Source organism: Dipteris shenzhenensis, chromosome 2, assembly GCF_047967505.1.
Source record: "Dipteris shenzhenensis isolate YYH24624 ecotype China chromosome 2, Dip_SZ_1.0, whole genome shotgun sequence".
NCBI lineage: Eukaryota > Viridiplantae > Streptophyta > Polypodiopsida > Gleicheniales > Dipteridaceae > Dipteris > Dipteris shenzhenensis.
This window is the reverse complement of record NC_141597.1, coordinates 60,583,144-60,596,499: the sequence shown is the minus strand read 5'-3', so window position 1 is coordinate 60,596,499 and position 13,356 is coordinate 60,583,144. Positions and strand designations below refer to the sequence as shown.

The 13,356-nt window shown below is 39.9% G+C and overlaps 1 protein-coding gene across 2 annotated transcripts; it reads left to right on the top strand.

The window, feature by feature from the left end:
* Positions 1 to 3,842: 3,842 nt before the first annotated feature.
* LOC147905083 (phytolongin Phyl1.1-like) lies at positions 3,843 to 6,078 on the top strand. 2 transcript variants are annotated; one of them, XM_087396721.1, is made up of 2 exons: positions 3,843 to 5,421; positions 5,523 to 6,078. In XM_087396721.1, exon 1 carries the CDS (start codon positions 4,134 to 4,136, stop codon positions 5,061 to 5,063), a length of 930 nt encoding a protein of 309 aa, XP_087252847.1. In that variant the 5' UTR covers positions 3,843 to 4,133; the 3' UTR covers positions 5,064 to 5,421; positions 5,523 to 6,078. The 2 variants fall into 2 exon arrangements, with proteins under 2 accessions (XP_087252847.1, XP_087252842.1); XM_087396716.1 differs by having other exon boundaries at positions 3,843 to 5,343; positions 5,523 to 6,077.
* The last annotated feature ends 7,278 nt before the right edge of the window (positions 6,079 to 13,356 follow it).

Below are 13,356 nucleotides of genomic sequence, written 5' to 3'. Positions count from 1 at the left end.
GTTGTCATGTTGTTTAGCAAGCTTATCTTGATGGAGGGTCATTAGCAGCCTTGAGTCTTTGATTGTAAGCCTGGTAGGGGTGAGCTGCATGTCTGTCCTCAGTCTTGAGTCTTCGAATCTATACAAAGAGTTTTCGTTTCTTTTGATAGTTTGCCTTGCCTAATATTTTGATTAAGTGTAATTCAGATTTTTGAGACAGGTTGTGAATCATTTGCATGCATTAAATTCCTACAATGGTATCAGAGCCTATGATGAGCATGGTGGTGGTCTAAAAGATCTTTGAGATATGTGTAGAATTCATGGAGTCATTCTACTGAGCGCTTAAGGGCAAATAAAAGTTGAGAGTTTGAGTTGTGGAGAATTAGTGGTAGTTGAAGTCAGTTTTGTGAAATGATCAGGGCTACGAATTCCATTGTAGAAGCATGGTGCTTAATGTTTTGTCACTGGGTCGATTTGACAAGGCAATATCCTCCTACCAGAAGATGTTCAATATTCAACACACAGACTTCAGAGTTTGAGATTTGAGAGTTTGTTTAATTGTAGTTTTTTTCACCGACTAACGATGTTGCAGAATGGGGTGATCAAGATCCAAACTTTACGATAGTTGGGCATTTTGAGAATTTGATGTTTATGTAGGTCTTGCGCTGTATAGGTGACATGTTTTTCTTCGGCCTTATGTGCATCTTTATGTAGGTCGTGCCCTGTGTGGGGTGACCTATTTTCTTTGGCCTTGTCTTGTGTGGGATGGCCTTTTCTGATCTGATGTTCATTTTGTGTTAGATCAGCCCTATGAGGGAGTTTTCTCCATGTCATTTAGATAGTTGTTGTTGTTGACAACTATTCTATTTCGTCCCCTCCTTTGATTAAGAGGGGATTGTTGGATTAAAGACTTGTGAAGGTGTAAAATGGCTTTTGGAGGTTCGATACAACCAATCAACATGGAAACTTGCTTGTATTTACCAATCGATTTTATGTGGTCATGTCTCTTCTAGAGATTCAAAGAGAAGGCAGTATCTCCTTCTACAAATTAGGTTGCCTCATGCATTAGAATTCTCTTTGTCCAATTGGTACTCACGAGGGTCAACCCTTGAGTTGGTCTCTCTATGTCATGTGTTCTTGTCATGTTGTTCAACAAGCTTATCTTGCTGGAGAGTCCTTAGAGGTCTTGAGTTTTTGATTGTAAGTAGCAACAACCGGTAGGGATGAGCTACATGCTTGCCTTGAATTTTAAGTCTTTGAATCTATACAAAGAGTTTTCGGGTCTTTTGATGGTTTGTCTTGCCTAATTTTTGATCAAGTGTAGTTCGGGTTTCTTAGACAGGTTATGAATCATTTGCATGCATTAAATTCCTATAAGGTAAAAATAAGACAGTTGTGCTCTACATTGGAATGGGTGGCACAAACTTAAATAAAGGAGTACATTTGCATATTGAGAGTATTTTAGTAGCATGGCCTTTCTAATATTAAGTAGTAAGTACTATGTCAAATGAAAGTTGAGTCAAAAAAAGTATGAACAATATGATCATTAGAACATTATAGAGGTTCTTTGAAAAGGTAGGGAATGCCTCATGGGGAATAGGGGGTCAAGATGCTACTAATATTTTCTCATTAGCCACCACTGCCTACCCTTCTTGTTAGTTGCTAATGTTGCTGCTATTATTGATTTGTCATTAATTGATCTACTCATTATGCCATTATTGTTGTACACATATGTTTGTAGAAAGACTCCTATTGTAGGTACTTCATACATGGGGCACAATATTCTCACGAGGAAGTAAGGGAGCTTATGAGGCATCACCTTCTCTCCAAGGTGGGAACAAAACCATTCTCTCTCTCTCTCTCTCTCTCTCTCTCTCTCTCTCTCTCTGTGCCCCCCCCCCCCCCGCCCCCCCACATTGTTGTAGACACCATCGTGACCTTCATGGTTGCTCAAATCGTCAGATGAGAGGTATCACAATGTTACAAAAGACATCATGGGGGTCTTTGCTTGTAAATTGGGCTTGGACAATATTTTGATGTCCTTAACCAACAAGGTAGACAATCCACGATAGGCCTTGCCAATAACTATAAGAGCATAAATGAAAGATGAGATTGCTATGCCAAGTATTGAACAATCTAACCAAACTTATGCCATAAGTAAGAAGTTGAGGATTTGGTATGATGTGGATCTATTTGATTGAGGAATGATGGCCCTATCCTCTCTATGATGCATGTAGTGGGTTTTTTACTCCTCCCGTGGACCACCAGCATTGATCTTGTTGCAATGACTCCTCCTCAAACATGAGCAACATGCTTACCATGAGGCTAAACTAGCACAATGGTGAGGCCATTGAATTGTGTGACTTAGCCAAATTAAGCAACATGAAATAAACCATGGTTGGGCCATTGAGGTCAACATCATGGTTTGACTGGTACATCCATATCATCTCTCTCTCTCTCTCTCTCTCTCTCTCTCTCTCTCTCTCTGTGTGTGTCTCTCTTTGTCTCTGTCTGTCTGTCTGTCTGTCTGTCTCTCTCTTTGGTGGTTGCTTATAAGGAGGGGAGACTAGGCGGAAAGGCCCTTTTGTTGCCGGTCTATATTCTTGGCTGCACATTTAAGAAATGATGATACATTGTGCATAGACACTAGGCAGAGAGCACCTTTATTGGTGGTCTGTGTTCTTGGCTGAAGGGTCTATCTTGTGGGAGGTCGCATCGACTTCTAATTTTGATAGGAAGGGCAAAGAGATGAGATATTGATGAGGGCACAAGGATGTTGATGTTGCCATTGTTAATTATCCAGTCTTATGGGGCGTGCTTTCGTGGTATGGGTTGTGATGAACGGTGATAGATCGCTTCCCTAAGTTTGGGGTGGTATGGGTGAGTATCTTGCAACCATTGCTCGTGCCATCTAACATGGATACCAAAGCCTTCTACAAGGCTAGTGATTGCATGAAAGGCATAGCGATTAAAAGCGCTATGCAAGGCTAGTGATTGCATTAAAGGCACAATAGGGTGCCTTTTTTTCTTTAAGATCATTGCCAAGCGTCTAACGTTGGCTTAGATGGTTAAATAATCTTAGGCTCATCTATTTATAGATTGTTTACCTTTTTGGCCTGACCTGTGTGGGAAGGGTATAGGAACGATTCTTCTCCTTCCAAAGGTAAAATATTTTATTTTTGAATTTTTGCCTACATGGAAATATTTGATTGGGTTCTGCTTGCATCAATTAGTTGGGGTTTTATTGAAGGATTAAGGTTTTGACAGAGAAGCTTATAGAGGCGGCATCTTTAAGGTGCTTTGTTGTCACTTACGTTTGTGGTGAATGAATGGCGTGCCTCAGACCTTATTGAATGTCCCTTTTGTGCTTTCGTAGTTACAGGGTAGGCCTCTTAGATGTTAGATATCATTCACCTTGTTTCTAAAAGTGCGAAGTCAAACAGTTGGTGTCACATGTGCTTTAGCAAACCTTATCATAATTGAGACTTAATCCTTGATAAATAGTGTTACATCACTATCCTCTCCTTATCATTATAAAGAAGTGCAATGCTATGCCTAGTGGGATACAATTGAGCTGTATCCCATCTCTCATGCAAAGATGTGAGCCCTCTAGGTAGGAAGGTTTAACATCCTCTTGGTGGCATGAGTGCAAGGGGCATCTCAAAGTCTCTCTCTCTCTCTCTCTCACACACACACACACACACACACTCTTTTCTCTCTCTCTCTCTCTCTCTCTCTCTCTCCACGGAGAAGAACATTTTGTGTGAGCTGTCTGTGGGGCCGCTTGGTAAGCGCTCCCCTCGCTATGGTGGATTTCCAGGAGGGCATCTCATGTGCGTGCCTCGTTGCCTTTTGACCCTTACTTGCCGTGGTTCTTTTCTTTGTGCCTTGCCGTGCTCGCAAACCTCGCCCCTCTTTGCTCCATTCGCTTGCCTCTTCCGGCTTGCAAGCCACTCTTCCTTCACAGGATTTTACCGAGCTTCTGGATTTACTGACGATCAATGCTCGTCGTTTCGTTTCCTTACCAGATCGACCATCAATTTCGCACCATAATTTCACCGCTTCCCGCTCGTTTATCCGTGCTTCATACTTCGTGTACCTCATGTCCTCAATAGCTTCTGTTTCGTGGGCACATTGGGATCGCGAGAGATCTTATGGACCGTGCGTTTCTGCCTGAGAACGGTCGGAGAGAGTCACAAGCGATGGGTCCTCTAGCGAACTTGGTATACTATGCCGCTGTAGCAAAAGGCACTGTCATCCTAGCGGATTACGCTGATGCGAACGCAGATTTGCGACCTGTAGCAGAGAAGTGTTTGGAGTCTGTGCCGCCGCTCCATAGTCGGTTCAGTTACACCACCGGGAAGCGCATGTTCATTTGTCTGATCGAGGGCCTCTTCATCTACTGCGCGATCATGGACGAAGCACTCAATAAAGCAAAAGCCTTCTTGTTCTTAGAGCAAGTGAGGGATGCATTTAAAGGGTTACTGAAAGAGCAAGGTGCTGATCCCGAATCCCTTGGACCTCATTCCTTGGACGAGGAGATGGCTCCTATTATGAGGTTACTTGCTGTTCCCCTCGTCGGTCTCCCGCAGCAGGAGAAAGATCATCTAGAGGAGGAGCTCCAGACTCAACGGGAGGCCGAACTTGATCTTGAAGTGAGTTCTCCATCTGCCGTGTCCCCTCTGGACGACATGAGTGATCAGGATTTTGCCATGAAAACCGAACAAAAGCCTTTGGGCTCGCGATCACCCCGCATGCCACTGATAGGAAAAGGCAAGAAGGATAAAAAGAAGATCAAAGAGCAGGCAAATGAAGTGAAGGAGATAATCATGGAGAACCAAGGGAAAGCGCTGGACAAGGGCAAGAAGCTGGACATCATGGTAGAGTGCGGTACTCCTGCAGATGCGACTTGTCGAGTGCAGATGAGTGGGAGCATGAAAAATGAAGGCAAGCAACTTGCTCAAAAGACATGGTGGCGCAACGTCAAGCTCGTTCTTATGCTGGATGTCCTAGCTTGTCTTGTCCTTTTAGCCATTTGGCTTGGAGTTTGCCAAGGCGTTACCTGCCTCAAGCAAAATAAGTGACGATTCTGATCATGCAAATGGATTTGCATTGAGGCGTCACTGTGATGGGCAGATAGGAAGCTTCTTATTCTTTCATGTAAACTTTGTAGTGCTGTATAGTTTTCAAGACAGCTTTTGATGATGCACGTCGTCCTGATTCGAACCCCAAGGAAATGTCGTGAGCCTGCATCTCTTAGCAGCCATTTGGGACAGCACCACATCAACGTAAAAGCGGAACAAATCAAGCAAGCCTCACTTGTAGGACTGATTGATGGCTGGGGGAGGTCTGCATCATGGGCCGGTATGCTTTTGACAAGGGGCCTTTTTTAAAAGTTATATCCGGCTGCCTGGTTACATGTTGACAGTCTCTAGGAGCTTGGTGAGATACCTGTAGGTAGAATCTTTTCTAATGCAAAAAATTTCCAATTTCAATTTCCAATTTCATTTGTTGATTTATTGGCACTTGCATTCCTTGCACAGGATTCTCAAGGCTGCATATATTCACAAGATGAGTAATTGGAGTACAATATTTACAAGGAAGCTGTGGAATCAAGAGAATGTGTTGATGAGGGTCCAAGGAGGCTTATTCTGTTGGGGTCAGATATTGGGATCCTGCCGAGTGTTACAAACCTAAGCTCCAGCTTCAAGTCACAGTGAGTTTGTAATGAGGACATGCTCGGATTGGCCAGGACGTCTTTCCATGCATATTGTTGATTGCAGCTAGACCTGAAGAACATTCTTCAAGGAAGGCTTTTGCTCAAAGGCATGGATTAAGATAGACACTGGCTACTTCCTTAATCCATTTGTTGTTTCCCTTCACTTGTCTCACTTATATATGTGGGTTGATGCTCTCTTCCATGATCGTGGTTGTTAACATGACATAACATGAAGAGATTTGGACTACTTTTTGATTAGCCTTCTCCTTTAGTGCTAGCCTTTGTCATGGCTGAGTTTGCCCTTACCTCCAGAGTGCCGACAGAAACTCAGTATGAAGACTTTGTATAAATGGATGCTCAAGTATGCGGGGGTGTGTGGATTTGTATGTGTGAGAGCATACTTTTATACTATGGTCTACACCCCGTGTTGAGCGTTGATGACGTCAGTGGGGATGTCATAGTAGCTAGTCCTTGCTATGCGTGATGGAGTTTATGGTTTTCAATTTTATGAGTGACTATCGTGAGATTGAAACTGCACTATGTTGTGTTTTTAGAGGATGAGTTTGGGAATGTTCTTGGATTCATCTAGGTATGTGACATATGTTGATTAGCAGCTCGTTAATTGTAGTAACGATGTACAAAAATACATGACATATCGGCACCTTAATTGAGTCTTGTGGAAGTACTTCCTTGAAGTCTCTGATCATGGATTTTGCCATTTTGTATCCAAAACTTTTTTGCCTTTCTGATGGAGAGAGCTAAAAACAGAAAGGTCGGCTTGTATCGACCGTGTATCAGGTCCTTAGACGCTGATGCAGCCTTCCAATGTTAGTGATTGTGTGAAGTGACCGTGCAGCAATTCAGCACCTTCTATAACTAATGCAGTACTTGTTTTGTCTGCAATTATGATGCTATATTAAGAAGGCTCTTACCTGATTTATTTTAGCTATATTTTATATTGTGCAAGTCTCTCTTTAGATTTCTTCTAGTGGGTGAACTCTGTCTCTAGATTTCTTTCGGTGACTGTTCAGCCTGGTTGACACGTAGCTCCCTATATTTTCGATTTCACTGCATGTTCCCTGGTCCTATTTCCATGGGCTGGCAATGACCGTACCTTGCCTCATGTTTGGAACCTTGAAACCCAGTTTGTAGACTTGCATGTGAGAGCACATATAAGGGTCTTCTACAGTCACAGGTGGGGTGGTGATGATATGATAGTAGCGAGTTGTTGCTGTGCATATGGATTCCATGGTTAAAACTGCAGTAGATGGATACTTCTATTGGCAAAATTTGTCGACATGCAAGTTCAATTTGATGATTCTTTCAAAAGTTGCCATGGATGCATCATTTCTTTCTACCCTTGGCAGCGCAATTGCCCTACCAGCCCGAGCTTACAAAAAGATGATTTGTGCCAAAATGACTTGACTTGCTCACAAACCCAAAATGAGAGTTTGGCAAATTCAACGTTGGGTTTAGTAAAAGGGAAAATAATATCTAATTTATTCAAAATGAGAGTTTGGCAAATTGAATACTCGGTTTATTAAAAGGGAAAATACTATCTAATTGATTCAAACAAGATAAGACTACATGATCAAACTAAACAAAATAGTGTGGACTCGTTGGGCTTTGTAATTAGCTAGCTTGCAAGCACATTTTATGTATGGTTTGTAGACATCAATCCATTCTTAGCATAATAATTGTCATTCTGGTCTTGTGAAAATTCCATTTGGCTCTTGGAGTTTGAGCATAAATTCTTGCTAGAGGGACACTTGTCATCATCCATCTCAATCATTCAAAAAGGGGACTTTAATAATTTCTTTTTTAGCCATTAGCTAAATACCATGTAGGGCATTCACTCCTTCGAAGTAGAGATGGGGAGGCTTCCTAGAAATAGCCATGATTCACGTGCGAGAGGAGAAGCAATGGCAAGATTATTAAGGGACCAAAGCTTATGATCCCCCTCAGTTGAATCAAGTTCTACTTGTCGAGAAGCACGAGGTAAGGACCTTTTTTTGGGGGGGTATCTGGATAGCCAAGAGGAAAGGGTACTTTTTGGCAACCATCATAACCACCTTGGCTTGAAAAATAGAACACACATCAAGAGAATTCTAAAAATTCCTAACACAAGTTTCATCATTATCGCCAAAAACTTTTCTTGAAGCAATGGCATCAGGCACCATCTTGTAGACTTGTAATAGTAAAAAAAGCATCTTGCTCACAAAGCTTTTTTAGGAATTTAAAAATCTTAACTCACTTCTCGACAAAGTCAGGCAATGTGAGCAATGGTAGATTCAATATTCTCCAAGGACTTGTAAAGAAGAGAAAAAATATCATCTAACACTTTGATCCAATCATTGAAACCTAGAGACGAATTGACAGAAAGGATGGTACGGACATCCTTACCTTATGCTTTCATAGACTCCATCCTTAGGAATGCAAGGAATAACTAAGCTTACCGGCTTGGTATGAAGCAGAACTAATTCAATGAATAAAAAAGAAGTGATGGCCATCCCAATTTCTTCAGCATTTAATGGAAAACTTCAAACAATTACCAACATTACAAACCAAATAAGTTGTTACACCATTCTTCTTCAGTGCACTCTTATAGTGTAAAGCTTTCCATTTATCATTCAAGCCAAGTATGCCTCAAATTATGAGCTCTTGAAATGAGTTCTTTAATCTATTGCTAAGTTCATTTTCTTGGCTCTCGGCGACATCTCATCCTTGCTACTTTATGCCTTCTTACTTTTCTTTTTCTTAGGGGTAGTCTTATCATTATCTTCGTCAATGCTCCTCTATAGTTTCTCTTCATAACCCTTAATTACATTCATTATCTTGTTAGATATAACTGCTTCACATGTGAACCCCTAGATGAGGAGGTCAATGAGGCAAGTGATAGATCACAATTAATCTTCTCAACGAAGCTAAATGACGAAGATTGCATCGGGTCTTCTCATTGAAGCCGAAGGACAAATGCGTATTTCACCTTCTAAACAAAGATGAAGTATGAAGAGGTACTGGATCTCCTTAGTGAAACCAGAGGACAAGGATGCATTTGGCCTTCTTAACAAATCCATAGTCTAGATAAAAAATTGGTCTTCTTAATAAAGCTGAATTACACATGCATCCCATATTGGGTAGCAGGAGGAATATTTCAATGAAGAGTCAAAGTCGATTACAAAAATAGATTCAAATCTAGGATCACATGACAGAAAGTCAAAACAACATTTGGATCCAAAGGAAGACATAAAATATGGCAACAAACAAGCAAAGACAACTTTGTTGTGTAAAGACACTGGAAGACTTTGGGTGTGCTAATTTTAGAGAGTAGTTCTAAGGGAGTACAAAAGCTGAGATGAATTTGCATAGTGAGTTTCCATTAAAGAGGCAAAGAACAATATGAAATGTAAATCCACACTAGAAAAAAAATTAATTGGGACAAGTGATCTAGTTCCCAGACCAACCACCACAGGAGAAACGATCATGGGGATGAAGTGGACATACAAGGTGAAGTACAAACTTTGAGGAGACACTTGACAACAAGTATAAAGCCAAGATGGTAGTCAAGGGGTTGCAGAGACTAAGGGTCTTAAAAACAAAAACAAAATTTGCACCAATAGCTTGAATGGAGATGATTTAAATATTGATGGCATTGGTAGCCCATTCACAATGGTCTGTCTTCCCCATAGATGCCAAGTTAGCATTCGTGAGTAGGGATATCAAGGAGGAGGTCCACATGGAGTAGCCACCTAGATTTTAGATCCAAGGTGACAAAGTTTGTAGACTCTGAAAGGCATTGTATGGGCTAAAATAGGCTCCACGAGTGTAGTACCAAAGGTTCAATAATTACTTTGGAAGAATTGGTCATCAGATGCAAACCTATATCTTCACTATTTAGAGGGGGTTACAAAATTGATGGTGATTTTGTACATAGATGATTGATCATAATGAATGATCTCAAAGAGAAAATTGAAGATATCAAGACTCTCTTAAAGGTAGAGTTTAACATGGCTAACCTTACCTACCTTCATTACTTTCTTAGCATTGGAATTTGGTAGAAGTAAGGAAGTCCATTCGTCTCATAGGAGAAATACTGCCTAGATATATTGAAGCAATATTGAATGGAGTATTGCAAGAAAGTAGTCACTTCAATGGAAGTCAAGGTGAAGCTGAGCACTAAAGGTATCACTGCATTAGTAGACTAGAACCATCATTGACAATTCATTAGAACTCTACTAGTAAATACCCAGCTGCAATATTCCATTATCTTGGACTACTTTGTTAGTTTGCATTTACATCAAAGGAGAGACACTAAATAACTTCCATTGTGTGCTTTGATATTTGAAATGTACCACGAAATATGGAGTAAATTATCAAAGTTGGGACTGGAGTCCACGAGTATTGCGATTCAAATTGCGTCAAGACGTGGACACTCAATGATCCACTTTGGGATAGACTTGCTTTGTAATAGGTTTTGGGGTTATCTCATGGCTCAACAAGAAGTAACCCATATTTGCACTATCCTTGATAGATGTAGAGTAATGATGAGCATATATGGCATCATACGAGTCTTCATGGATCAATCGGATTCTAAATGACATGATGACTTTCCAAAGTGATGAAGTTGTGGAGATCTACTACAACACTCACAATTTTCATTGCCAACAAACATGATGTTCCATGCTAGAATGAATCACATCAAGGTCCACTACAAGTTCATTAGGGAGTTGATCAATGATGGGTGATAAAGTTGATCTACTCTCGACATAGAAAATGCCACTAACACTAAGGCTTTGTCTCATGGACTGGATGGAGCATCTCATGTGGTGCTTATGCATTGGCCCACATTGAGTCATCGAAAGGGGGTGTTTGAGATCGCTGACTCACATTTGATCCCTTCAATGATGATGAGAATAACAAGGTAGGTGATAGATCACATTTGGTCTTCTCAATAAAGTCAAATAACAAGGATTGCATTTGGTCTTCTCATTGAAGCTAAAGATTGAAGATGTGTTCAACCTTCTCAACGAGTATGAAGTACAAAGAGATATTCAATCTTCTCCTTTGCAAAGATAAAGATGAAGATTTATTCAACCTTCTCAATGAACATGAAGATTCAGTCTTCTTAGCGAAGTCAAATTATGTAGGCATCTTAGATTGGGTTCAAAAGGTGGGCATCTAAGATTGGATCTGAGTGATAGGTTAAACTATAGGCTACTCAAATTGGGTTCTGGAAGAGAAGGAGCCCTTAGTAGTTGGACCCTTATGATGGGTAACCTTGTTAGCCTAAATATGAATTAAGAGTGATTTGGGGAACACTATTTGACTATAAGTCAAGCACAAATTACCTTGATCAATAGGGATATAAGTATGGCACCAGCCAAGGCCTATAGCCACCACTGAATGTTAGGTCACAATAGGAAAGGGAGCTCCTACAAATAGTCACACATGTATGTTAGTGCAAAGGAAAAATAAATTGGTAATTAGTGTGGAGAGATTGAGCAACCTAATGTAGTTGTGTCAATGAATTCAAGATTCAAGGAGTTATAGCAATGTAGCTTTGCACATCAAGAGCTACACACCTAGAATGTGGATTCATAAGGCTTAGCAATGTAACAAAGTTGCAATTGAGATTCAGCCCAATTAAAGGGAATCCAAGCCAAGATGAAGGCTATCAGAATGTAGCATAGTTGCACAAATTGAAGGTAGAGATTGAGCAACCTAATGTCGTCATGAATGGAGTCTAGATCCAAGGAGTTATAGCCATGCAGCATAGTTGCACAACAAGATCTACACACCTAGAGTGTGGATTCATAAGGTTTAGCAATGTAACAAAATCACAATTAAAATTTAGCCCAATTAAAGGGAAGCCAAGCCAAGATGAAAGCTATAGTAATGTAACATAGTTGCACAAATTGAAGACAAAGGTGATGAAGAAGACAAACTTCAAAGGCTATAGCAATATAATGAAGTTGCATAGAAAAGGAAGTTTGCAAGGCAAGTCAATGCATAAAATAAGTTGCACGTCAATGGAGCGAATAGATCACACTAAAAACCTTGTTTGGAGGTGTGCAAGATCCACACCATTCTTTGAGTTGCCATACTTATAGTTAGAGTGTTGTTGTACATTTCAAAAAGTTCAAAAGGTTTGAAGCTCCTTGATGAGTTATTTCCAATATTCAATATAGTATGTTCATTTGAATTGATTTGTTATGTTGTCTTTCCATACCTTGTAGATGTAGGACCAAAGAGAAGATTTTGCTTTGAGTCATCCCATGAATAAAAAGAGTTTTCCACTGTGTATCTTGATGGTAGGTAATCAAAGAGTCATGACGAAAAATCCCTATCAAACTAAGGTCTAGGTGTATACCACTAATAAGCAAAGTCTGCATTGTTGTATGATCTAGATCCCAATTAACTTAGCTTTCATATCAAACTAAGGTCTAGATGTACACCACTAATAAGCAAGTCTGGATTATTTTATCATTTATATCCCAATAACTTAGCTAATCGATAATCTTAGTTTAGAAATATGAAAGTTCCCGGAATGTGTACATACTTGAGGCCAATGGATATGAGATAGCATGGTAGTGATGCAATTAGATTCAACATTGGTTGAAGAATGGGGAGGACTCTACATAGAAAGGAACTAAGAATGGCTCCTTCAGTAGTAACAAACTATATAGCCTTCCTTTTGTAGCCAATCTTATAATTAATTGGGAGTAACTTGGTCTCATATGCCATTAAATTTACTCTCTTTATGAAAAGAAAAACCATGTGCAAATTGTCGTTAGATTAGCCACCTAATTCCAACATTGTAGTAATTATTTGAGGGTTACTTCAATGTATGAGGAGGGATGTGGTTAAGTCCTTTAGAGACAATCTTTCTAAGTTCTTTGTTATGATTACTTCCTAAATTTTCTATAACATGTGCAATCCAAAATTATCAAAACTTTTAGTAAGATTCGTGGAACTACACTTTATCTTCTTTTTGTTGTGGGTTTCTCTCTAAGAAAATGATGAAAGTCAGGCAATCTAAATACTATACTTATCAAAGAGAAAAAGAGTGTCTAGGTGACTCCATCAGAACCAAATTTCATGGTCAAACCAAACCTTTGAGTGGCCACATTAGTCCAACTCGCATGCACACTTTAGGTATACTAAATAAAGACTGCACGCATCATTTTCAAAAGACCTATCATTTCCATGATGTGAAAAGTGCAGTTTCTTGTTAATTTGAACAAAATTATTAAAAGAGAGGAGTCACTTATTATCATCCATATCAATCATTCAAAAAGGGTCTAATTTTTTGCAATTAGCTATGTATGATGAAGGGCATTTATCTTGCATTCGTATCGAGTAAAAATTGTAAGGTTTGAAAGAAAAAACTTGTAGAAGATGGGAAACATTGGCAAAATTACCCAAGGACCATAGCTTATTATCAAATTGAACCTAGTTCTGGCTACCAACTTTGGAAGGAAAGGGCACATTTTGGCATTCTTCATAATCATTTCATCTTCTACAAAATAAGAGAGAAAGGATCCAAAATACGATACACAAACAAAGATACTATAGTGTCTTCATGTGAAGGAATATATGTGTGTGTGTGTGTGTGAGTGTGTGTGTGCATGCGCGCATGCGTACGTACACACACATGT